We start from the raw sequence: 27,023 nt of genomic DNA, 5'->3' as shown, positions 1-27,023 counted from the left end.
TGCGCAGCATATGCTCAGTACACGCAGAGGATCATCTGCCGACTCCATTTGGTCGAGTGTAGCAAAGCACACACTCGAGGAATTTTCGTCACTTCGAATATTAGAAAATCGGACACCACACTGACAGGGCAGGAGCTGAAAAACCAAGCATTGGGTTCACTCCGTTGTTACCATGAGATCCATGAGATTCACATGTAGTTTAGATTCCAAAATTCTATTGAATCCGATCATTTTTATTGCCATAGTCTGTCTCCGCCCCAACATCTTATTTTTCAGATCACATCGCCATTCTCACAGTTGCAAGAGTACGTAACGGCCGATGGCTGACGCCGAAATGCAGGGAGAAGATAGAAAACAGTTAGGTACATAATTTTATCGAGGGAGCTAAACTAGTACCTGCAACAATGGTACAAGAGGATCCACCGGTGGACACACTGTATCTCCATCCGTCCATCACGCGTACCAGCGTGTGGGCACCTTTACAGAAAGTTCCAGACTCGCATGTACGAATCACAGGTACGGAGTACATCCTAGTACTACGTAGTGCGCCGCTACAGGCTGAAGCCAGGCAGCAGGCAGCCATCAGATCAAGATTCAAGAGGGACGTTGGTACGCTAGCTGCGTCGTCGCGTCTTCTCCAGCCGTCATGCATGTGTGTGCACTTCACCTGCAAATTGTCCTGATGCACGGCGTCCTGTCGGCCATGAGCTATCTCGCGCCGTCGTCGTCTAGCTAGCTATAGCTTCCTTGCTTTCTTCAAGTTGAGTTCCGAGTTGAGGTCCGTGGAAACTCTTCCCTAGAGCTAGATATGATGATGATATGATCGGGTACGTACTGGCTTGGTAGCTCACTACCGTGTGTCGTCGTCTGCTTTGCAACTTGTAGCGAAGTAGCGAACCTTTTGTGATGGGAGCGGGACGACAGCTTTGGTCCATGGAAATGTAAAGATGTTCGTACTCTCGCAGTAACTGTCAAAAAAGAATACGTAATAGGAGTTCTTTTTAGAATGAATTTCACTTTTTACTCTCTCTCTCTAAGAAACTTGTTACGCATTTTAACTCTAACGAAAATTCCTTCATCTTACCCTATTTAATTTTTTTTACACAATTTTATCCTTCTTAAAACTTCGGCAATCCGAACAGAGTGGTCTCACATGTCAGGTCTACGTGGCGCCTTCACATTTTCTCCTAAATACGTTTTTGATCAACATTTATTTTCCACAATCCTAAAATTTCAAAGGTTACCAAATTTTAGGAAATTAAAAAAAATTGGAATTATTTGAACCAAAATTCTTTGATTTTAGATGATTTGTTTGACCAATCTTAAATTTTAGTATTTAAGTTTTGCTTGACTTCAATATTTCGGTACCCATCAAAATTTTGTAAAGTTGCTTCCGACTTGGCAGGGGGTAGCCCGCGCTCGAGGTGGCTAGTCAACACCAGCTCGTGGTCGTCCGCGCTGAGTGGCACCACGTAGATCTGACATGTGGGGCAGTACTTTGTAAGGATCCGGACAAAAAAATTATCCTAAAATTGAGGTTTGGTCAAAAATTTCTAAATCCAATGATCCTTTTTTATCAAGATATACCAAAATTATATTTGAAATTTCAAACATTTAGAAGTTTCTGTGACCTTGCATATTATAAACCCTGTTCCAAAGCGTATTTAGGACAAATGCCTCTGATGTGGAGGTGCCACGTAGGTCTAACATGTGAGGCCACTAGGTCAGGATGGTCAAAAATCATAGATGTCAGTTTTTTACTAGGGTAAATGGAGAATTTGCACTTCGTACTTCATGGAAACCTAGTTATTCTAGATGTTTGGTTTTATCGGAAAAAATCGTCAAACCCTCAAATAGCATTTTATGCGCTGACCTCACGCGCCGAGTAGGTCGCCGAAGTGGTGAATAGGGACTCCTTCTTGACTTCGCCGGCTGCCAGCTGGGTGGCCGGTTCTAGCCGGTATGACTCCCTCCATGTTAGGTAAATTGAGGATCAAGAGCTGCCTATGCACAACACCAGAATGGTGCCACTACTTATTTCAAGGATCAAACGCCGAATCGAGTGGGCGTTTTACTGATCACGAATGTCCGGGTGACATTTCTGATCCATCATCCGTTTTTTGTTCCACAAGATTAGAGGAAAGTTCAGTGCGAGCCCCCTTTTTTCTAACCAATGGTGTTCGTGTTCGATCAGTGCATGCTCTCCTCCGGAAGGCATTGGAACGCGCGAACCCGACAGTAGAAGCTACGTCAACTTGCGGCCGGCCGGCTGCCCTGCGGTGTCGTGTCGCAGGCAAGATCACATCCAGCCATCCAGGTCTGCTTTCATCGTACGATTTGATGCGTTGCTTTTGCTCGACACATGCCGTAGCCCGATAGCCAAAGTGCACATCAAACAACTAGCTGCTCAAATGCTCAATAGATAATAGACTAGCCTGGTAGTGGATGAAAACCGTGCGGTAGGGTAGACACGTTCTCTCTTCCTCCGAAATTAACTTAGAAACGTCAAGACAAAAAACAAACTTGTTGCTTCATTGGCTAAAACAAGTTACGACGAAGCAACTTATTTCCCTTTCATATGTTGTCGAAACAAAAAACAAGTTATAGTAAAGAGTAGATTGTTCAGCCAATACACACATATCACATCGGTTATAAATTGGGAGTTATGAAAGGGAACATACATTTTAGATAAACAAAAAGTTACACCTAAAACCCTTTAAGCCAACTTCTTTAGTCGCGTCATTCATGTCTTAATATTTCTCTATATCTCCGGTGAATAAACCGTAGAGACCAAACCTACACAAGATGGACTAACACAAACTGGTTTTACGAACCTACATGAGCCTCCCAGTCTCCCACCCCATCGGGTGAGAATTAAATATCATTGAACGAAATGTGGCCAGGGGCACACTGCTTATGATGAAGATGACAAAATCAAGAAATTACTAGTTGTGAGATCAAAAACTCCACTGAGTAGACCATGATAGTCACACTAAAGGGTAATGGAGCCCAAAGACTTTCAGTCCGTGCGTTGCCGCCTCCACCGTCAAGGAAGGTACTATACTATGGTAGTATGCTAGACATTGATCTGTAGTTCCTCTCATCTTCAAACGCCGAATAAACTATCAGAGTCGAGGGGAACTGAGAAAGCTGCGAACGGTGGGTTTTTTCGGTGCCGCCTTCGATTCTAGTAAAATTGTATTCTTGTTAAAATAATAAATACCTTCTGGAGTAGATTATTTAATTCCGAGCTCGTTTGGCCTAGCCATTTAAGAGACAGAATCAGAAGAGATGCTCGAGAGGTGGTGGCCTGCCTCATGGGCTCAAGCTTCCATCACAAGCCCACTTGAGCTGAAAAATAGTGGCCCGTGCAGTGCGGATGATATGTGGGCTTGGATCTATTACTTGGTTAAGTCTTGCAGTCCAAGTATGATATCACGGAGAAAATGTCTTTTAAGAGATTTCATTGTAATTCTTAATTATAGGAGTTACCTTGTAGTTTCTAGAATGTATGATCCATAGCGTTGTACCTGTAATGGTTCTCGTGTTTGAATAAAGTTACATGTTATTCTCAAAAAGAAAAACGTTAAAAGTCTTGCAGTCGAGAGACGAGAGTATATATATTAGTTAAAAACGCATGCAAGGGATCGACCAGAGGAAGAAAAGACTAAACCATAGCCATCTCTGAAGAAAGCTTTGATCTCCGGCGGTTCCACTCGTCTGTGACAGACGATCTGGCGTCGAGAGACGGGGGGAACCACATATTAATGTCTGGCATCTAGCTTATTTTTTCTTATAAGGTTTGTGTGTTCTTCGCGGAAGCATCTTGACGTGGAGATGACATTGTCTAAAAGATTGATGTCCTGGCTCTTTCCTCGTTCTGGTGTAGGCGTTGTGGCCTACTCTATGAAGTCAGTGGTTACCAAGGCTCACCTTTTGGTGTTTTTGATCTGTTTTCTTCTCGGTTCATCTGCGAAGTAGCGGTTTCACGGCTTACCTTGCAAGGGGTGTGTCCTCGAGCATGGTGCGTTCAACGATCTTAACTTTCCACTGCTTGAGGTGGTGACTCATGCAGCTTCTCAAAAACTATAAGGTTAGTCCAGCTTGTGCAAGGATGGTGTTCTGCAATTTCGTCACCGAATACCTAAAAAATATCCTAGGATGGATCTAGCGGTGTTTATCTCGAAGAATCGTGATGAAGCTTTTAGTCTTATGGAGGATCTTTTTTATTTTTGTTCTGCTCAATTGTATCGATTTACTACACTTTTATGAAATAAAGCCTGACCGTTCTAAAAAAAGTTTAAAAACACACGTGTAGAAACTACCAAGGAGAAACGAAGGCCCAATAGTTCAAATTTGGTTGAATCGTCCTTTTTATTTATTTTTTCTCAAAGGCTGCCCCAAATGAGATCGAAATTTAAGCAGTACACTCAAGAAGGCATTTATGATTTCTATGGAAAATCATTTTTCTTATTTTATATTTGAATTTTATGCTCAAATTTCGCATAATCAGCTTTTCTAGAATTTTAAGATTGCTCGACTCAATAGCTCAAGTCTCTCAATCACTCCCGCTTGATCGAACTTTAGCCAAAAACTCCAAAAATAACGGCACATGTAGATGATAGGTCGGCCTGACTCAATTAGTTAGCTAAGTTTCGTGGGTTTTATTCACTCATGGTCTTATCATTAGCAGTATCAGTTAAGGTCTTTTGATCACAGGAAAGCAAAAATATAAGAATAGGAAAAAGTAGAATTGAATGACATGTCATGATAAATACCACAGAATAAAAAACATAGAAATTACTTGAAAGAGGTGTTTGGATGCTATAAATACAGAAATTTTAAGATTAGACGGTGCTTAATGGGAGTAAGAAAGGTGAGAGATAGAAAGAAAATGCATTGGAACTTTTTTAATGAAAAGTTTCTATAAGGTTAGACTTGTTATTTGTATTCCTCCAAAATTTGGAGGTATCTTTGAAATTCCTTTAATGCAACCCTATGGCCCATGTGGCATGTACATAAAGTTATCTATTTTTCCTCTATAATACCCATAATCCAAATAGGATCTTAGAAATTTGGCTTGGAATTAGTTGCTTCATGGGATGCAACGATGTCCGGAGGAACCAGACTCTTCCGACGTACTCCCTCCGTCCCATATCAAGTGACTCAAATTTGCCAAAATATGGATGTATCTATACCTAAAAGACATATAGACACATGTAATATTTCGTCACTTAATATGACACTGAAGAGTAAATATGGGACGGAGGGAATAGTATGAACTCCTTAGCTTCTTGCCGAGCTTGGTGGTTGATGGTGGAACTGTGTTACGATTTCAATAAAGCCAACCATGATGTCCTCCCTAAAAACAAGCTTTCTTTTTTGGTACCTCACCCTTAGATGTGTATTGGTTCGATTTACCATATCATAACACACACAAATGTCTCCCTTAAATAGGGTTTAGGGTTTAGGTTGTGTCGCAGATTATCAAGCGCAAGGACTCACACTAAACCCTAACCCTAACCCTAAACCCTTCTTTAAGTCAAACTTTTTTACTTTGACCACCTTTGTTGAAAAAAAATAGCAACACATATAAAATCAAATCGGTATATTATAAAACTACATTTCAAAACGGATCTGATGATTCTAATTTAGTACATTCAAAACGGATCTGATGATTCTAATTTAGGATATTAAATGTTGCTTATTTGTGGACGAATGGAGTACGTCCTCCACGGTTCAAATCCTGGCCCACGCATCCATCACGACTAGTTTGAGCAGGAAATCGTATGCCAACACCCGTGGATTTAGCTGCAACCTAGCAACAACCAAATCACCCGAACCGAACCTCCAAGAAGAGAAATGAACGTAGTAGCTGGATACACTTTCAACATACTCTCAACTGGTTATTACTCCATACCTTCAGCATCATAGATGCTTCGAGATGAACTGACATCCTTGAAAATTCTGTCTCTCTGTTGTTGCCTATAACAGGTTAAACAATGAATAGCAGTATTTCAGTGCCTCAGGGCACCAAAGCAGTATTTCAGCCTCTCTTTCTTCATATGCGAGGACACTCAGTCCTTGCTCTAGATTACAACATTCTCTATAGCTACAAGCGAGTTCATGCGCCGGGAACGAACAGCAGATAACAGAGGAAGATGCCTCAAAACATTGTCAAGACGGCTCTACCACGAGAACAAGAGAGCACTTGCACGAGATCATATTTTGTCATGGAGGTTAACTACCAGGTCATGTGCATCGTCCAGTAGCCTCCAGACATCTAGCTGCCCAGCCATGCTGTTGCACTCTCGCAATATTTCATCCATGCTACTGTACTTTTCGATTATTAGTTTCCTCCTCTGCAGGACACAAGCTGCAATGGCATAAAGAAGCAAGTCGTCGGTTGGTGGAGCACGCAGCCTTATTCTTCCCCATGTGGACCTCCCGATCCCGGCTCGTATAGCCGCCTGATCAGCCCACATAACCTCCCAAAGGCACACAGTCTGCTCGAAAGTGAGCTCCCTCCTGAAGAGAACCACCACCATTCTGTACACAAAGAAGCAGTCCTCAGCCTGCAGCTTCTGAAGGTGCCTATACAGGTGTGAGTCCTTGCGCTTGATAATCTGTGACACAATCTTCAGCTGCCTCCTTATTCCAACCTCATCAAGCCTGAAGTTGTGCCTGGCTTTCTTCATGAAACCCACAAAGCACCAAAATGCTTCATCATCTTCATCCATCACTGCAATTATTGGTGATAAGAGATCACTCATACCTTGGCAGTAACCAATTTCAGGGTCGTAGAATGCATATGCCTCAAGAAGTCCAACCAATCGAGCAGCATGATAAATCATACGGGGCTCTAAATGGTCATAATCTTTCAACCCAACAGATGCTGCAGACTGTAACGCTTTCTCTTTAGAGACTTCAGCCTGGTTACGAGAGAACGAAATCCATTCTGCGTTTGCCCGGATAGCATCCAGCCTTATAATGCGTTGCCATGTGGTAAAGTCCTCTGACGTTCTACTAGACCTAAAAAGATCTGCCTTGAATGAAGTGCTCCGTGCAAATTTAGGATCAGGATCACAATTCTCCTCGGCACAGACAGATATCCTTCCAGAGTCATCTTCATCCGATGATTCAGAATCAGAAGATTCTGACTCTGCTGTGCATGGATACGCATAAATTAACTCACTTGTGTCTTCTTCTATAGATACTACAACATCATCACATGTAGCGTTTTCTGGTTGCTCGGCTTCACCATGTTCAGATTTCATTTCCTCGAGTGACCCAGAAGCCTTCTCAACATTGACATCTTCGAAACAAGGTGATTCAGATTCTTCAGCGCTAGATCCTAGGCCAGAACACTCCTCATTGTTACTGGCTTCGTTTATTGACTTCAGTCCACTTCCTCTGTGCCCATTCAAGATTTGCTGGCATTGTCGCCTCAGTTTTTCATACTCTTTCCTGAACAAAAAGCTATATCAATAAAAAGGTTCTTGACAGACCACAGAATATTAATAGCACTAGAATATCAGTGTCATTATGTCATCCCCTCTAGACAGTTGCAAACATTACCATCTTCGCCTGAACTAATCAGTGTAGTAAGAAGATAATACATGCTCCTGAACTACTACATCTTTTCAGTGCAATATGGAATCATGGCATACTGAGCAAAATATTTCTTGTTACTGCAAATGAGGCATTCGACCAAACCAATAAAGCAAAGATAAATTTAAATAAAATGTCATTTAAGAGTAACAAGCATAGTACCTTTTCTTGATCTTGATTGCATTCCTTTCCTCTTCAGAGCTATTTAAATCATATCTGCACACAAGAACTGACAATGTAAATATCTGGATTTGAAGCCTCAAAGCATATTAAAGGACCACATATTAAATAGCCTGCTGATTAGGAAGACAGCCTGTCAACTGCAAAACACAGTGACTCCTTGTTGCTGTAAGATAAGTGTTTGTCCAATTCACCCATATCAGTTCGAACCCGGCTTTGCCCCTATTGAGTCGCTCTTCCCTGACCATCTAAGTAGGTTCTAGTAGCTTCAGCTGGCATAGTTTCTTCCTTACTCTAGCTTGTACGCCTAGCTAATGCAATGCAAGCATTTATGTTTTTGTTTCTAGCTCGGAGAGAGGCATTGGCTTGATTGGTTTTTGTTTCCAGCCCGGAGAGAAAGGGGTCTTGGCTTTGATTGGCAGCTTCGCGCAAAGTTCGGTAGGCTGGCAGCCTAGAAGGCGCTCACCCTCACCTCCTCCCAGACGGAGTACAAGGGAGAAACCATCCTTCCCCGCAGCCCCACTTCCTAGCAGAGTGTGATATGGAAATAAAGGCGAAAAGCATACAAACAAAGTTTTAACTTTTAACACAATCTACACACACTTTATGACACCATTCTATGCTGAGAAGCTACTCTGATGTTTATAGCATTTATAATCAATGACATGTATAGCATTCTTATAAGATTACCCACTCAAGTTTACAGCAGAAGCCCGCAATATCATCCTCATTGCTCATTACAAGAACGGTAAGTTAATCACGCATCCCATATTTTGACTAGGTAATCAGCCATTTTCCCCACCAATGATAAATGCCACCAGTTTTCCAATGATGGAGACAAGAGGGTTGATTACAGCAGCAGCTAGTCAGCTACCATAGGCATACATGAAAGACTTAAAATGCCATCTACCCAACCTCATGTCCGTGTACTTTTATACAGGCTAACACTTTGTGAATTATGTTTCAGGTTCAGCACTACCAAATTAGCGCATATCCCTCGTTCCCAAATTAAACGTTGTATCAGATTTTTGTATTTTTCCCAATTTATGTGTCGTACTAGTGCAGGCCTACGTGCTCATTAACTTCTTCGGTGAAGAGCAGCGAGAAACTTGGTTGGAGGGAGGCGGCATGCAGGCAATTAGTGGCCAGGAGCAATTAGTGGGCTACATGCATTGGTTAAGAGCTGCGTGCCGCGTGCGTGCGCGGAGGAGGCACAGGAAAAGCGGGCCGCTCAGCGGCCGTTTATAGCCACGCGATTAATACTCGGATCCTATTTTCTAGCGTTTCAAATTGCTCCTTGGTATGTAATACGGCAAGTAAAATGGAAAGGAAGTAGTAAACAAAACAAATTAAAAACATATGACATAAAAGACGAATGTCTACATAAGTAACAAAACAGAAATTGCATTGATCCTAGGGCACATTTTGCTGAAACAGAAATTGCACTGATCCTGAAAAGAAAATTTCCTTCCTTTGAGTAAACATACCAGATAATCACGTTTTTTAGAATTATATTTTCTAACAGAAAACTAGAAAAAATTAAAAGACTTCTTTTACATTTTACTGGTTTCTACAATAAAATCACCACACAAACAAGCACAAGCTTCAAATTTATAGTAAATTTAAATATTAAAATCAGTTTATCAGTAGGGTCAAAACTCAACAATGTTGCATCAGTTACCCATCAAAATAAGTTTGGTAACAGTTATTAGTGCAGAAATTAATTATCCAGGATAGTAAGTATTAAGAAAAAATGAAACATAAAGTCAGCTATAAATCTAGGGTATTGTTGTGTGGCGCTGAAACTTCATATTTGGTCAAAGATATGACTTCTTATACATTCAATTAGAGAATAGAAGAGAGCAAGCACTCACACTCCTAGCAGGAAGGGCCAAACTTCAGCCCGAATGCCTGGTTCGATACCCTGGTACAATAAAAGAAGTGCCAACTTTCAGTAGGTTCAATTGTGCCACAAGATGCAGAACATTTTCCAGTTATACTAGATATGTTTATAGTTCCAATCAAGCACACTGATAGACAAGATATGCAGGACATATATGGAAATGAATAACTATACTTACCCCACTACGAACTTTCTTTAGAACCTTCTTTCCTCCATCACGAAGTTTTCCATTCACTGAAAACAGACCATCCCACTGTTGACGAGAAAGTACTCGTTTTCTTTTCCTTCGGGACCATGGAGATTTAATGCTACCTCTGACAAAAAACAATTGTTGTGTTTTTAGTAAACGGCATGAGCAGATACATCCGTCAACAAAAATGAGGTAAGCAAAACAAACTAACTGGCTATAACTGGTGGCATATTCCAATCTAGTGCCATGGCATGTATATGCTTTATACTGTTCATGTGCTATAGCCTATAACATCTAAATAGGTAATGGTGCTTCACACCTTATTCGAAAGCATTGTAGTGAATTCGAAATGGAATGCATGGGACATAAATAAAATCATACAAGAGATACAACTATGAAGAAAATTGAGGTGAACACTGAACAGTTCATCAAATCAGCTTCATATGGAAATTCCTCCCAGTTATTGTTTTCAACAATTTTCTTATACTATAACTGGGAAACGCTCAGGGAAGGTTTATTATGCACTGCATCAACCAATATTGATCAGATTAGTAATGCAACCATATTTAAACCCAACAAATACCATATATAGCAAACATTCCATTCATTCCAAACTTATAAGTTCCACTGCAAGAAGAAACTCGTAGCAATTAGAACTCACAAACATCCAAGAGTCTGCATAGCATAACTTTGTCTGAGAATAAGCAAAGATTTGGAAATTAGTAATGCAGGTGCTTTACAAAGCTACATTAGGCCCCATTGTATGAGCACAGGTTGTCAGGACGAGAAAACTTTCCTTTCAGTCATGGTCAGCTTGGATGAAATGAGTTCAAACTAGTATTTAATTTCACCGCACATGTGAAAAAAATCTATTATATAATTAAAACAGAAGGACAAAAAGCCACCACGTTCGTCCACGTAGGCTCAATTATCTGCACCATTGATCTTTTGTGGGTCCTAATTATAGCGGTCAAGATTTAATTGGCAAAAAAAATTTATGGCTAATAAAAAATGGAAGCATCAGAAAAGAACTACCGCCAGCCAGTCATGATACATATGCTAATTACCGATCCGGCTGAGTCATCGTAGCGATCTACATGGGCTCACATCACCATGACATCAGCACATTAACAAAAAAAATGTTTTTTTCTTCGTAGTTCTCTGAGGCAATCAAAGTGCCTGTTTCGACCGCCATTATAAGCACACGTGATGCTAAACTTCATAGTCATTTACTGAATTCCAAAACAATCAAATATTTAATGTATCTAAATATTTATCTAGACATGGAGGCGAAGCCAGCACATATTTGGAGCCTGGGCAAGATCTAGGTTAAATTATTTGATCTATTGATAATCGATGTAAATGCTGAGAAAAAGAACAAGGCGTGTCATTTCCTACCAAAGTAGTATGCCATGTCCCATGTATGCATCCTAGCATCTATTGACGGTTGGTATGAAATCCAATACGAATACAACTCTCCAATTAACGTATGGAGTTAGCACCAACATATAGCACATGCTTTCAAAAAACAGGAGCCATTGAGTTGTTCCACAATGGCTCACGATCATGTTAATACTACTACAATAAATCTCATGAGTAGATTACTATCAAGTTATTAAGACTACCAATGGACCGGTTTTCAATCTGGCATCCCTCTGTGTAATAAAAAAAGTAAGAACCCCTTATTCTAGCAGCACAAATGCACAGGACACCAGCTAGTTAAGCTAAAACTAACAAGACAAATAAAAACCTAAATGTTTGTAGTATGGAAGCCAGAGTCGCCACAAGGTGCTCAGAGGCTTAGTCGCTTAGCAGGCTCATGAATCACAATGATTCAGAAGTCGTTGTGAGTAAGAAAATTTTGTAGGTAGCCATTCACAGCAGAAAGTTTCAGCCCAAAAACAGATAGAAGCGTAACATATTAAATATTACTGTTTTCTTAAGAGTTAGTATTCAGTATCTTTATATTCACTCACCTCTCTTGCTAAAAGATCTTGCACAAATAACAAACGAAATAACAGATCACAATCAAGTCCTTTTCACCAAATAATGTAACTGTCTCCTAAAATTTCAAAAACAAAAATGGAGCATGTCACATGTCACATAGAAGATAGAAGCACAGTTAGACATGCCCTGTGGAGTGTGGAGCTGAGGGCACGGCGTGCAGGCCAAGCATGGATTTACGCCAGTCTAGACAAAACTCGGATGAGCGAGCCAGAGTTGTGATTTGATAACAATGGCTTCATGATTGGCTATACTGTATTCTATCCATTGCAAAGCACGGGTACTTAGCTAGTTATTGTAAGGAAACAAAGTTGCTTTCCTTAGGGGAAAGGTCACCTCCAAGGTCCTACATAGCAAGTCATCTAACATGAAGAACCAACGAAAACAACATCAAACACTTGTTAATACATTATGTCAGCAAGCTGCCCCACGATCAAGTCACCAATCGACAACACAACATGAACTAACTCTTAAGGCGATTGTGAAAGATGTAATTTGAACACTAACATTATCACCAGACTAGATAAGATGCTCACTTGAACATAAGTACATAACTTACATACAACCTTAAAATTAGGCACCTTGGAACTAAGCATATCACTAATTCATTTGTGGCATTGCCAAGTGATGGAACACACCATCGATTCACCGGGTGCACAACAAGCCAAGCCGTCACTCCACGATCTACTCTACTCTAAACTGCGACCTAAAACTGTACCAGATCAAACGCATAATTAATAACCCTAATCTGAGCACTTAAGTGGCCAATTCCATCACACAAGATAGCAAAAAAGAGCCCCAGAGCACCAGATCAAAAGCTTCCGCACGAAAAGAAAGACGATGTAAGAACTGAAAGGGTCGCATTTTTACTCCTAAAAACGCCCGCTTTCACGAATCCGAAGGGGAGGGAAACCCACCGATCCGAGAGCGGCGAGGACGATGCGGGGGAGGACGAAGACGAGGCGGCCGCGGTCGAAGCAGACGCCAGGGCGGCCACCGAGCTCCCCGCGCCCGCCGCCGAAGAGGAGTTCGACGACGCGGCCGCGACGAGGAGCGACCGGAGGTGGATCCACGACGACGAGGACGACGGCGGGGAGGATGCTGCCGTCGGGGACGACGAGGACGACGGAGAGGTCGAGGTGCTGGATCGCCGCAGGGCCTTCATGTTCTCTCACCCACCTACCCCTCCACACACACCCAGCCTCTGCCCGTCACTACCAGCACCAGCGCCACCCCCGCCTCCCCGGCGCCATCCCCGCCGCCCCAGGATCTCGCCGGCGGCGTACGCCGTCGCCACGCGGCCACAGAGTGTGGGTTAATCTTCTAGATTTTCCCCTCCGCTTTAACTCTCTCGCTAAGCTTTTGGAAAATGGACAGAGAGAGAGAGAGAGAGCATGTGACGCCAATAAAGCCACACAAGGAGAGGAGAGAGTGGGTGGGTGCCGTGCTCGTTTAAACGGGTCCGGTCCGGACCTGCCAAGTGGGGCCCACCCTCCAGTGAAGGAGGCGTGGATGATAGACCTACCGCTGGGGACAATGTATTGTGGGACACTCAACTGCCCAGCATTTAATACTACGCCCTCGAAGTTTAGGAGATTTTAGGTCAACATTTGCACGAGACCTTTTTTTTTTGACAATATAAGACTTTTTCTTCTTCTTGGGCTAGTGATGGAGTTCATCTGACTGTGATGGGTTTTCCCTTTGAACAGATTTGCAATTTTGTTTGACTATAGCATGCTTTTTATTCGGGCAGGTTTTGAGTCAACTCTTACCTTGAGCACAAACAAGAATTATCGATAAATTTCAGTCGAGCGACAACGTCCCCTACCAGCTATACTTTCGTGTGGTAGACCATGGTCACGGTGTGAACTTCTTGTGCCAAACGGGATGGGCGCGATTGTGAGTTTGTGACAAATTGACTCTCGGGCTGGCACGTTTATCTCGTGAAAAATCTCGATTTTGACAATGGGTCAAACATGATAATATGATGTGGTTGACTGGTTGTTGATTACTCCTGCTCTGTTTGCACCTGACAGCAACGCTACCTGAGATAACGTCATACAGTACGTTCATGTGGTCTGTATTAGCTGGGGTGCAATCTACAGCGCATACATACTGCACGTTTGAAATGTAGGAATTTGACATGAATTTTCTCGAACCTTCATTGGATTGAAGGTAAAATTTCGCAGTCCAAAAAGGCCACGCAAGTCTCCGGATCCAACTTGCCAGGAAGCCAAAGAACCCAACAGCCACAACGACACGGCTCCTCCTCGTATGGCGAGCAACGTGTCCCCCAGACCAAGACCGATGCTTCCAAATCTCAAGCTTTTTATATCAAGAACGAATCCTTCCCTTGGCCACCATCGCAAAAATGATGCGAGGGAGCAACACTTATCATCAAGCAACATGGCTAGATTTGATTTGAGAGTGCCTCATATTCTAGGCCACGTTCTTTCGGTCCTCCGGTGCGTGCTCATGTGATGTGAGGAGACATGTGAACCTAGAACTGTTGATTCTTTGAATAGATTATACTTCTATATTGTAGATCTTTTGAAAGCATTGGTCTCTCCACAAATTTGTACTCCTGTATCTCTGTTATCCTACTCTACCGTCCAATGGTCGACCTCTTTTCTGAACTTTCTTTGTTTGTACAGGCTCGATGTGTATGGCTCTACTATGCTAACGAGGATTCGCACGACGGCTATGAAGTGGAACAATATGTTCGATTTTTAATGTTAACAGAGTTTTTGGTGGCGTCACTCATGCAGCCGAAGAAATAACAATGCTCGGTTTGGTTTGACTAACCAGCCTACTTCAAGCGTTGAATTGCCGGTGCATCGGCCCGATGGCGATGATTAAACAAAAAACATGTGTCAATCCTCCTTCAGAGATTCCTGCAGCAGCAGCAGCAGATAGTAGCAGTGCATTCCACCGCTGCCTGAAATGAGTCCAAAGGCAAATGGGCGGTGTGGACGATCGGCCGCCGGCCACCGCGTGGCACAGACACAAACGCGTTCTACCTGCACATTTCACTTCTGAATGTGTCCGTTGGGCGTTGGTTGGACTTTCCAAATCGTGAGCGACTTAATTTGTGCCTGACAGAGTGACAGATGTCCGCTGGCTCGCAATCATGTGTGCTCTCTACCTACACGCACGACACATGCCTGCCCCTCTTTCTGGAAAACAGTGCCAGCATGTCATGCCACGGGATTTCAAAATCAGATTTGACCTAAGAAGCAAGCGAATAAAGTCGATATGCTGAAGAAAAAGGACAACCTAAGCAAGAAGCAACATGAGTTTCAGAGGATATGTACTCTGTTTGTTCGCACCCGGTTTGCTAGGAACTCCACTCAAGTTTTCCAAGGAGTCATTGATCCATTGACCATATAGCCACGGCTAGCGTCAAGCGATTTATTTCGTGCCAAAGCATTGGAGTAAAGGAGAAATTCCAGGTGACCACAATCAAGCATGACCACGTCAATGAGCAAGATTTTTGCAGTGCCATACCTAAAAAACGGTTGCTTTTCTCTACACTAAATCGAAGTGTTTGAAACACTTTGCTCAGATATCAGGCCCTCCTTTAGAAAAATCGAGGCAGGACAGATGCAAAAATGCAGATGCCCTCTGGGTCATGTATTTAAGGAGAAAGCTCAGTGCTTTCACTTGTTCTGCAACATTGACAGTTCGACACCACAGCTGCCCTTGCAACTTGCCAGTGAACCAAGTGAAGTCTCCATCTTGAAAGCAACACAATGGATGAACTCTGCTTGCCTCATATGCCACATGAGTTGATCACAGATCATATTCCAACATGACAGCAACAGAACCCAACAAGCATTACGTTTTGCAACTGACAGCAAAAGTTTGGTAGATAATCTGAGCAACTGTTGAGCAATGCATCGGTAAATGTTATTTACTAAAAGCTGGTAACTGTTTGAAAACATTTTTCTGAACAATATACTACATAAAGAGTTGCTCAAGCTCCTCTTACAGGTCATCCACGAGGGAGGAAAGCAACAATGCAGCCTCCAGGATTTTTTTTATTTAAGATAAGAGCTCAAAGCTTACATCTCCATGGGTTTCACTTGTTCTGCAGCATTGAAACTGCCTCCTTGTCAGTGAACCAGGTGAATTCTCCATCCTGAAGTATAGCCATCTCAACAGGTAGTAGATCAGACGAAGCCTGTTTGTCTGAAAGCGCTTTCTGCACAGCACCAGCTTTCCCAGCCCCAGTAACAACCATGGCAACATATGCAGAAGAGTTGATCACTGGAAATGTAAATGTAATTCTCTCTGGTGGCGGCTTCGGAGAATCCTTGATGTGGGTGACCCACTTCTGGTTCTCCTTTACAAGAGGGTGACCCGGGAAGAGAGAGGCAATGTGGCCGTCAGGGCCCATGCCGAGAAGCATGACATCAAACCTGGGAAACCCAGTTGCTGTGGACATTGCTAGAACACCATTCTTAACAAGTTGCTTCAATACAGTTTCATAGTCATCTGCTGCTCCCTCAGCAGACAAGGCATCATTGATAGCATAGACTTGACCAGGAGGAATTGGTACCTACAAAGTTGAAAGACAGCACCCAGTTAAGTACTTCTCAATAGTCAATACTCTACATAGTAAGTTTATGCGCAAAAAAAATACATAGTAGTAAGTTAAACATAACCTGAAAACTAATGGGAATGGATCAATTAGATGTACTTTATTTGTGTTGTCGTCATAAACACCAGTACAACCCTATAGTAGATAATGCCATTTATGGTACGGAGTACTAGCACAATACCCATGCGTTGCTACAGACTTAAAACAGTACACTACAAATGGAAAATAATGTTTACAGTTATTTATTGTCTTAAAATAATTCATATAGATTCTCGTCCCAATAGTATGTCCAAATCAACAAGTGACGGACGTGCCTGTGAAGGTGACGGACCACCACCACAATCGAGATCTTTTGAAGAGCTGAGCATGAAAATTCATCTAAGTGTGTTTAGTGTTGAATAAAATGTATCATCATTGCTATCTGCATATGCTTCTCTATCACAAATATCCTATGCCGGTACTTCACTAAGCCAAAGAGAACAGTAGAGGTTACGGAAATTGGGATGATAAATTCTTTTTGTTAACGACTCATGTAAACTGTTAACCGATAGAAAATTTTCTTACAAGCCCTTTCCATAAGCCTGAAAAATCTGAATCTATTTAATATAGTCTTCAAAAATTGGTATCACAGATTCAAGTGCCGTGGTCCAAAGTAGGAGTATCTAAGTACTGTAGCAAAATTAGTTGCACAAAAAAGGAAATCGTATCACTTGAAAACAAAAATACTGAAGATTGAAGAAGTCGTGAAGTTCTTATGGAACCGCCATTTTTCATACAATCACATGTTACCTATAATCCTGTACAGCTGTCAAAAAGGCGGCAAACGGCAGTAAACATAAATATGTGGCATAATGCCTTGCAAGCAAATGATTTTGTTTAGCACTGTGTAATTTTGGTTAGCACTGTGATTTGCACCAACAAATTAATAAGATGAGTTTATCAAAGAACATATATACGTTGCACATGATTATAATACCCCAATAATAATATATAATTAAATATTGGAGTAGTATATACTACTTCCTCCGATCCTAAATTGTTGTCGAAATATTACATGTATTTAGACGCATTTTAAGAATAGATACATCCATATTTGGGCAAATTTGAGTCAAGAATTTAGGATCAGAGGGAGTATATAATTAAATCAGAAGGACATGAAGCCACCACGTTTGTCCACATAGACTAAATAATCTCTACCGTTAATCATTGTGGGTCCAGATTATAACGGCTCAGATCTAAAGATAGAAACAAATAAAAAATTAAAAAACAAGATATTCAGATAGAAAAACACACACACACAGATATATATATAACCGTTTCACCTTAGGAAGGAAACCAATAAGAAAGCTTAATAGAGATAGCATCAAATTCTACATCGTTGAAACAGTGACAAAAAATCCATAGTGAGTCTAGCGACGCAAACATGCAGGTCACCCGGCTAGTTCATGGGAGTATAGGAGACATGTTGTATGCTTTCTTACAAGACACGAAGCCACTCAGATATCTACACACATATTCAAAAGACGCCATTGTGAAAATATAATATTATGTTACCAAATGTGTATAATAAATAACCAACATGCATTCACTCCCAACATCCAAGGGAACAAAAATTCTGCCAATGCAGTTTGCACACAACGATAACACAGGGATTCTTAGCTTCAAATTTCCATTACAGCATGTTTGGCAATATCAGGGAAGGAGAAAGGGGAATAGAGGAGATTAGACGTGGGAAATTGACTTTTAGTCTCAATCTCTTATTTGGTATGGGATAAGAAATATACGTGGGAATTAACGAGGAAATTATATTCCCATGTTTGGTTGGAGGGAGTTCAGATGGAATTAGTTTAAAGAGGATACCATAAGTTATGATGAACGGTTAAAATCATCTCTACAAAACAATTCCCTGCCAATTCCCACCTCAAAGCATGTTATTAAAATGGTGGGAGTTGGTCTCTCAAATCTCATGCGCAATATCTCCTGAACTCCCATTTCCTCTAACCAAACAAATGATTTAACATCACGTACCCCTTAACTCCCATTCCCTATCTATAATTCCCTCCAACCAAGGGATCCTGAGATATTAAGTCACTTGTTTTGGTTGGCAGGAATGGGAATTTAGGCATGAAAGTTGAGAGTCACTCGTTTAGGCATGAAAGTTGAGAGTCCAACTTCCACCATTTTAATAACAGGGTAGGGGGGGTAGGAATTGGGAAGGAATTGCTTTATAGAGAACTATGTTACCATCCCTAAGCTAATCCCTCATGAATTCCCACTAACCAAACAAGGGAAGAAACATCTCTCACATGGAACTTATGTACAGATAATTCTCATTCGATATCAAACAGATGATTGGGGCTAAAGTGAGACATCCTACGATTAATCTCTCCACAAATCTCCTCCTATAAACTCCCATTCCCCTACCCAATTGCTGCCAAACGTGCTGTAACTGATCACTGGGAGCGGGCAGTTCCAGAAAAAAGAATAAATCCAGGGATTCGTGGAGAATACCTTGGCAAGCAACCCATCCAATGCGAGCTTGTAGTTGCTATCCTCGTGATCCTTGGGCACCACCCTCTCGTCGACCCAGAACACGTGCCACTTGCTCCAGTCGACTGTCTCCAGGTACGGCGGCTCCGCCAGGTTCCTGCGCGACCAAAAAAAAATAGAAGGTTGTTACGCGATCCGAGGACCCCGGAGCAACGAGGGAACGCGCGATCTTCGGAGAGGCACGAACCTGAGGGCCTCGATGAGGGATCCGCCGGAGAGCACGACGGTGAAGGCGCCCCTCTCGGCGGCGAACTTCGCAGACAGGTCTGCCGTGTACTTGGCCAGAGACACCGCGAGGTCCTCCTCTGCGTCGAAGATGAGCAGGTTCCTCTTGGACCCGGCCCCGGAGGCGGCGGGGGCGGCGCTGTCGGTGGCCATCGCGGCGGTGGGGAGGATGGGGGCGCGCGCGGAGGAGAGGAGACGGGGACGCCGGGGCTTGGGCCCGGAATGGAGCTGGATGCGGTGGCTGTTGGGCGGGAGGCGAGATGCCGGCGGCGAGCGGCGGCGGGAGAGGGGTGGGTGGGAGGAAAAAGCGGCGGCGGAGACGGATACAGACATGGGTGTGTGTTATAAGATGGGTGCGGGGCTGACGGTAGAAGTGACAGGTGGATGGCGAGGGGTGCCGCGCTCTGTGCCGCCCAGATCGAGGTGATGGACGGACGCCAACTTAATTGGCGCAGCTCAGCGGACGCGGCCCGCGGGGCTTTTCTTTTCTTTTCTTTTTTTGAGAGGATCCGATTCTGACGTCGCAGAGGCCCCAGGCCCGGGTGCCTACCCCCCAAAAAAAAGCCTACGGCCCATGGGTGCCTTGCTTGTCCCCCGCTCTGCACGCATCCGCGCTATTCCTCTTTTCCCGCCTTTGCGTGTCCCCAGCGCTGCGCCTCCTCACCTATGGTAGCCCAACGAGTACTGGGCCTGTTTGGGTCTTTCATCTTTCATCTTTTCCCTTTTTTGGTTTCTTTTACACTATGAAATTGAAAAAGAAAAAAGTATAGACTCCACCCCCAAATTTACCTGATCAATTTCACCCTAAACTCGAAGTTAGCTTAATTTTCATCCTAATCTTGTCAAAACCAGATTAAGTCTCCTCCAAACCGTCTTACCTTCCTAATCGACACACTGCAGGTCGTTTTGACTTGTTTGACCGTTGAGTAGGCATTGGCGCGGCAGATCCACATGGAAAACCGTATATCGTATCCCCTGTTCAGGTCTCACCCACCGATCGAACGGGTTCTTCGCCCTTCTTCTTGCTCCCATCTCGAGCGATGCTATCACCGGGGAGGATATTTCGATGGAGATGATCATAGCTAAGGATATTGTGATAATCTGGAGCCTGGAACCGAACTAGCTAGACTCCATCGCCTATATTTTCCTTTCATCTCGTTCCCATCTCAAGCACCGTTGTCGTCGTCGTTGGGGGGAGGAGAATCCGGGCCAAGTGGTGATCGAGCCGACAAAAACGTGATCAAAGTGGAGATTTAGATCAAGTTGAGACCCTTGAATTCCTTTCCAATTTTTGTTGTATCCCACGATCAGGTTGTTTAGGTAAGATGTGGCGGCTCATGTGATGTTTTGCTGTCAACTGAGGACCGAAAATATCGATGTCAAAAAAAGACCAAACATATACTTTTCTCTATTTTTAAAGAGGAAAAGGCAATGCGGTGCTAGACATTCCCGTGAAGAGAAAAAAAAAGTTTTCATAATATCGCACGACCTAAGATTTGGCCCAGTCAACTAACCGGTTGAAGAATCGTCTCCACTGAAAGTGGAAACTATCGATTGCTGCTGAGACTTGAGAGGTCGGTCTTTCGGCTATCCCTCGGCGCGCCTACCCTAGTTCTCCGGCCTAGCTATTTGGCGATTTGCACCCAGCACCACTAACGAACGTCATAATCCATCAGTTTCTTGTCGGTGTGAAGTCACAGCCTACAGGTGCACTGGTGCAGCAAAGGTTGCCACTGCTCCACGTACGAAGACGATAAACGTCCGGCGCCGCGGATCCAACGCCGGGGCCTAGCCAGCTACTCCCTCCGTTTCTTAAAAAATAGCATATTAGATTTCACTAAGTCAAGCCTTTGACCACAAGTTACTATGTCAAGGTGTAGTTTACATGACATGGTATCGCTAACGAATAAAAAATACTTCATGATACTCGTGGTTTCATGTCATAACTTTAACATTTTAATTTGTGATAAAAATTTGTCTTAATGAAATCTAATATGCCATTCTTTAAAAAACGGGTGGGAGTAACCGGCTAACCCAACACGTCAAAGGCGCCAACGGAGGAACGCGCTTAGCCAGGCAAGGCAAAAAGGCCCACGCGTAATCATAAGGGCCCGAACGGGAATTCGCTGCGCCGTTGCTGTCCAGCAGGCTTCAGATCCGACATCACGAGGGGCGTCGAATGCGAAGGCAGCATGGTTTCAAATAGCGGTGGATGTTCATGCATGGCGTTTCTTTTTTTCTTTTTCGAACCGGATGTTCATGCATGGCGTGATCCAAGGGAGCAATACTAGTGCACAGTTATCGGGGATACGTACGTGCCGTGTAACATGAACCGGTTATGTATAGACGATAAAACAAGCGGAGCGTACAGTCTGCGGTCGTACACTAGTACTACTCCGTTTCATAATAATTCTTGTCTCAAATTTACCGAAAATAGATGTATCTATTTTTAAAAATATCTAAATACATGTAAGATTTTGACAAAAATTATGAAACGGAGATAGTACCATGCACGCAGGTTCGTCTGAGTGGATAAAAACAGAGGTTTATTAAGACTTTGATACACGGACGACGAGACATCACGGGAACATCTTATACAGGACACACTCAACTGTAGAACATCTTATACAAGGCACCTCAACTGTAGCTTTACATATGAGTATCAGGGCAGACAGGCAGCGGAAGGGCTGAAACATGGTCGAGGAGCGTCATGGTTGGATGTTTCTCGCGAGCAAAGGAATCCGGAGCATAGGGATCCCAGGAATCCTGCAAAGGCAAGACATTTCGGTTGGCTCCGCATCGGGGCATAGTGACAATTAATATGGATCGGAGAGAGTACTATATCAAGCATATAGTTGCCTAGAATCAAATCTATACCGCTTCAATTAGTATATTATGACACACATTGCGATAGAGAACAGATAGAGATCACAAGTCAAAGATAAGTTTACATATGGTAAAAAAGTTTGCTTCGCTAATTTGGTCTATCATTGTTTCAGCCCATAGCAAACATGAATGAGAGGAGCTTGCTTACCTTGCTTGGCCCCTTGGTTGGGATCAAATCTATCAACTTGTCGAGATTTTGAGGAATTAATGGTTTCAGGACAGGTTCATCAAAAGAAGATTTCAGTTGCTTGTCTGCTAGCATTTTTCGGCACATGCCCGTCGTGTTGCAACCGCAGTGCTTTACGCACGGACAACACCATGTGCTCATTTTGCTTCTAATGAAGCTTTTCAATATGGTGCAGGAAATCCCTGTTAGTCTGACCCCATGCTTTCTACTAGTTTCTAGTCCCCAGCAGAAATGCCTTTCGTGGGAAGAGTGGCTCGAGTTCGATATGGTGTTCAACTCGTGCCACTCTTCCCACCAAAGGCAGTTTCATGACAGGATTCAGAGACGCGATAATAAAATAAGTAATTTTATAAAGGACATTCTTTGTACTAAACAAAAGTTTCATCATAAGATTGTTTTCACCGTAGTTCTTTTTTCACACTATTGCTTATTTTTTACTGACCGTGAACAACCTGATATATGGTAATGACTTCTATGAACTTGCCACTTCCTTTTCAATTACCTTACCTAAGCTGACAAAATTCTCATGTTCTATTCCTGTAAAATGTTCCCATAAGAGTAAATCTGAACACACTCAGTTTCTTCACTCCAAATGTGATTCCTTGTCCAAGGCTGGTTTTGTTGAACCCATTAACAAATCTATGTTTGACCAAGGGGACCAATTTTGCACGTAAAATGTGGCGGAAAGCATAATTTTATTTTATTACAAATACAGGGATCCAAGGAATAAAATCCAAGAAACCTTGAAATGGTACCATACCCGTCCAGAAGACAGCTAGGCATGTTGATTGGATAACCCTTGAGCACGGTTCATCATTGCTATATAATTCAAAGGATAGATGAAAAAAAACTCTGGGTAGTATATTACCAGATAGAGAAACAAACTTGTCCGCAGGCCTAGGCGGTCATGCAATGAGAGGTTTCTCTTCATTGCTATGTCCGTTGAGCTGCTCTGGGTGTATCTTCTTCCCCAACATCTTCCTCATGACCTACTTATTTTGACCGACGGCCAATACCAACAGATGATAACAGGTTAGGGATCATTATTATCCAGATAAGTTAGATGCCTAAGACTTAATTTAATTGTAGCTATCCAGAAGAACAAACGAGTAATATATAGAACACTGTCAATCGAGTGGTAAATTTCAACCACTTCTAGGCTATTAAGAGATGGTACAAGACATGCCAACTGAAGTTACAAGGACTTATTACATAACCTATAAGGCTACAACACAGTTCTTCTCATGAGATTCTGTACTCTTTGGGAACTGACTGATGTCTACATACTGTTACCGTATAAGGGTTTCTCACTTTTATATCTGTTGAACTTTAAGTACTGCAGATTGTTTTCAAGTCAATGTTTGTATAAAATGAGTATAGTTGAAACTTGCATCACATATAAGATAGAGACGAAGAAAGCATACTCGACTTAATTTTCTTGTAGCATTCAGTTGTTTTGGTGTTGGCTTTGTTGGCTTCATTGGATGAATATTTTCCACGCACGATGTAGGCCTTGAAGTGGATGCCCCATCAACAATGATGACCTTCGCGTAATTCTTCTCCCCTGTATCACTTGATGAGAATGCTTCTGCTGCAAATAGGTCAGCAAGTGTAGTTCTTACTTTCTCCACCCTCTCTACCGTCAGTAGGGGTTGTTCCTGGATCTTAGTTACATCCTCCACTTCAACATTACAAATAAGGATTTCTTCCCTTACAGAACACATGAAGTTGCATTCTTTCATCGATGATGAATGCATCTTGGCAGGTTGAACAGCAGGTGCTGGTTCACTGGGTGTTGTAGCCAATGTGTCTTCGATGGCCCCACCCTTCTCCTCTCCTTGCTTCTCTTCCTCACTTTTCTTCTCTTCCTCAACTTTCTCTCTATCCATGATGACGAACTCATCTTGTTCGTGGCAGGCCTCAGGACAAAGGGTGTTTACGTTGTGACCAAGTGTGCCAATAGCAAGTATGCCATTAAGAAGCACATCACGGAGCAGCAGGGCTTCAGTGTCTTGCTCAGCCAAACTCTCATGCACAGAGTCTTCCTTCTCCATGGCTGTTACATTCAAAAAGAGAGAAGAAAGGGAAAAAAAAGTTGATATAAAAACGAGATGTATGATCACATAGAAGTAAGGTCTCCTGACATTCTAACCTTTGTTTTCATCAATGGTGCAGTACTCAACATTAGAATGCATCTTCCGGTTCAGCCAATTGAATACCTGGTAGTACCATAAGAACACATAGATCATTAGCAATATCACTAAATACAAGAGCATCGACTTGAATCTTACATGCGATTTAAGAGGCAATAAACTGCAAAGACATGTAGTTTGCAGCATACACTATACACCGACAAATGGTGTGGTGTATCAGCACGAGCCAACCGTATACCTTTAGGGCCATCTCTCTAGAGCACAATCTGGAGTCAGAAGCGAAAGCCAGACAGTAGTCCAGATCCTCAAATGCAAGGGCATCGTTTTATATAAATATACTAGTCCCATAATTGAATGGTCCAGGAGACAAGAGAATGGACTTTTGGTTGCAACTGCCTTGGCCTGACTCAACTGAAGTAAATTCTTTCACTCAGGTAGATATGCACGCTTGTGGCTATCTCATGCTAAACAAACTAACAAAGGTCAATTTCACTAATCGTAACAGGTAGTGAACGATTCAGAGAGAATCCGACCACCAAACTGTGGCACACTGCATGTGCATGTTGGGTCCCTATTGACAGAACTGATCAGACCTAATTGACCCCTCATATCGTGCAAACTTCTAATGAAGCAGTCATCTCAGGGTCATAGCATGGACTGGATAAGTGAGTTTTCCTAACAGACAGGACTAGAGCTGCAGTCTTTATTCTTAACAGATGAAAAGGTTCAGATTAAATAGCTGACAAGAGTATGAGTTAAATTAAAATCCATTAGTAAGCCAGATACTTGACATCTGTACAACTATGTTACTTGTTCCAACTTTTCGAAGAGATGCAATTTTCATCTTCATGCAATTTGTTCATATTCTCAAGATTATTGCAAATTGCAGCCCTAAGTCTATCATTCAACAGTAACTTAATAACCTGCACATGCTTTTACTTGGGTTTTGGTTTGGTGTACACTGTGCTTATGAATTGTTCATACTTCATAGAGCAGTGGCCACTGACAAAGTGCTGCGACAGCACAGGCAATTGAAGTCTGGTAACTGGCACAAAGGCTGCAAGTTAGCATTCAACAGCAACTTATTATTGTATTTGATGGCATAGACAGGTAGTGACTCCACGTGCATAACTGATAACCAGCTATTAGCTGGCAGAGGTTCCCTACTTGCTTTCCTAATGAAGCAGTGTTTTTCCTTAAAAAGGAGTTTGGTCACATATTGCTAATATCTAACTTTCAGACGTCAATGCCATATTGCCATTTGATCCTGTTTCTTTATTACAAATTTCTCACTTCATTGAGTTGTATCAATTTTGCAGTCTACTTACAAGAGTAAGAAGTGGCACTCCTTACCCCTCACTCTAGATTAACTAATTTATATTCCACTGATGTTTTGTTGCCTTTTCACAATACATTTGCCAGATCAAGGCAATCTTGCATCCTTCTTTTACAAATAAGCAAATCAAGAAAAATATTTGCAACAAATTGGTAAAGATAACTGTCTGAAACTGGTTTGATAATTTCAGCGATCAACATTGGGACAGAAAAATATTTAACTATAATAGCAGCTCACAAGTGGTTTTCATCAGTTCTCTAATCTTTAGTTCCCACATCCAACGTACCTTGTGGAGCTGTTTGCTCCAAAACTAAAGGCCCAGCCAACATTAACTAACCATGTGCAAAATAATACCATGTTGATCAGAGATATGAGAAGGTAACCTTGTCCATATGATAGTTCACGAGGTGCTTTCCTGGTACCCCCTGCCCCTCCCTCCCCCCACCACCATTCAGTATGGAGATGAGACCCACATGTCTTCTTGGCTTCCAGCGAGCTCCAACTTCAAAAGTTTGACTGTCTCCATGACCCTTGATGAATGAAAAGCGCCTGAGGTGCATGTCTCCAAATCTCACAAGAGCAGAAATACCTGTTCTGCATCCATCTGTCTACAGTAAGACCCTTCCTGCGGACCCATATTTGTGATGCGATAATATGTCGTCCAGTTCCATCTGGCTTGGCGCTTTATGAAGGACCAGAATAATATTGTATCAACTAACAACACAGTCAGCACCTAGCTACTTCACAGCAATTGTGAAACGAATGGAAAAACAAGTAGACCAGCATCGTATAGCAAGCATTAAATCAATGCAGAATAGGAGATACAACATACCAAAGAGATATATCATGCAATGTTGCTTCTTCATCGGTATCTGGAAATAGTGGATGCTTATCCAGAGATGAGGACCGATGCACAGACGAACCAGGTTGTGCATCATTTCACCAGATGTCATGAAAACCTTGAGAAACAGTAAAGCAGATGTGGTGCACCCACACTCATGTGCAACCCCTGGGTCCAAAGCATCGATTCAAGTGAACACTAAGATTTCCCTTGGGGGCGAACATATACAGGAGAGACACAAACAGATAATTCCATCTCAGCCAGTCCTTATGAAGAGATGGACACTTAATAAGGAAGCAAAATTCAAGCAGAGAGTGTGCAGTTTTGGGTTATCTATCACAAGCAGGATAAGAT

General features: G+C 42.5%; 3 protein-coding genes across 7 annotated transcripts; all 3 read right to left on the bottom strand.

Annotated features, from left to right (window-relative positions):
* Positions 1-5,876: 5,876 nt before the first annotated feature.
* On the bottom strand, positions 5,877-13,300 carry LOC100845343. The gene is made up of 5 exons (XM_003578435.4): positions 12,806-13,300; positions 9,873-10,008; positions 9,666-9,715; positions 7,774-7,827; positions 5,877-7,467 (listed from the first exon to the last, which is right to left on the bottom strand). The coding sequence occupies exons 1-5, from the start codon at positions 13,051-13,053 to the stop codon at positions 6,222-6,224; spliced, it is 1,734 nt and encodes a 577-aa protein (XP_003578483.1). The 5' UTR covers positions 13,054-13,300; the 3' UTR covers positions 5,877-6,221.
* A 2,470-nt stretch (positions 13,301-15,770) lies between these two features.
* LOC100845033 (probable 6-phosphogluconolactonase 4, chloroplastic) lies at positions 15,771-19,624 on the bottom strand. Its single transcript, XM_003578434.4, has 3 exons — positions 19,229-19,624; positions 19,003-19,138; positions 15,771-16,449 (listed from the first exon to the last, which is right to left on the bottom strand). The coding sequence occupies exons 1-3, from the start codon at positions 19,597-19,599 to the stop codon at positions 15,970-15,972; spliced, it is 987 nt and encodes a 328-aa protein (XP_003578482.1). The 5' UTR covers positions 19,600-19,624; the 3' UTR covers positions 15,771-15,969.
* A 2,065-nt stretch (positions 19,625-21,689) lies between these two features.
* On the bottom strand, positions 21,690-26,906 carry LOC100845851. Of its 5 annotated transcripts, none has more exons than XM_014903049.2 (6): positions 26,661-26,906; positions 26,212-26,510; positions 24,492-24,558; positions 23,764-24,395; positions 23,208-23,328; positions 21,757-22,032 (listed from the first exon to the last, which is right to left on the bottom strand). In XM_014903049.2, exons 2-5 carry the CDS (start codon positions 26,386-26,388, stop codon positions 23,245-23,247), a joined length of 960 nt encoding a protein of 319 aa, XP_014758535.1. In that variant the 5' UTR covers positions 26,389-26,510; positions 26,661-26,906; the 3' UTR covers positions 21,757-22,032; positions 23,208-23,244. The 5 variants fall into 5 exon arrangements, with proteins under 5 accessions (XP_014758537.1, XP_024318993.1, XP_014758535.1 ...); XM_014903050.2 differs by having other exon boundaries at positions 26,212-26,422; XM_014903051.2 differs by lacking the exons at positions 26,212-26,510; positions 26,661-26,906 and adding an exon at positions 24,731-26,182 and having other exon boundaries at positions 21,690-22,032.
* Between the last annotated feature and the right edge of the window lie 117 nt (positions 26,907-27,023).

Source organism: Brachypodium distachyon, chromosome 4, assembly GCF_000005505.3.
Source record: "Brachypodium distachyon strain Bd21 chromosome 4, Brachypodium_distachyon_v3.0, whole genome shotgun sequence".
Taxonomy (NCBI): domain Eukaryota; kingdom Viridiplantae; phylum Streptophyta; class Magnoliopsida; order Poales; family Poaceae; genus Brachypodium; species Brachypodium distachyon.
The sequence above is the reverse complement of the archived record's forward strand: the minus strand, read 5'-3'. Positions and strand labels throughout refer to the sequence as shown.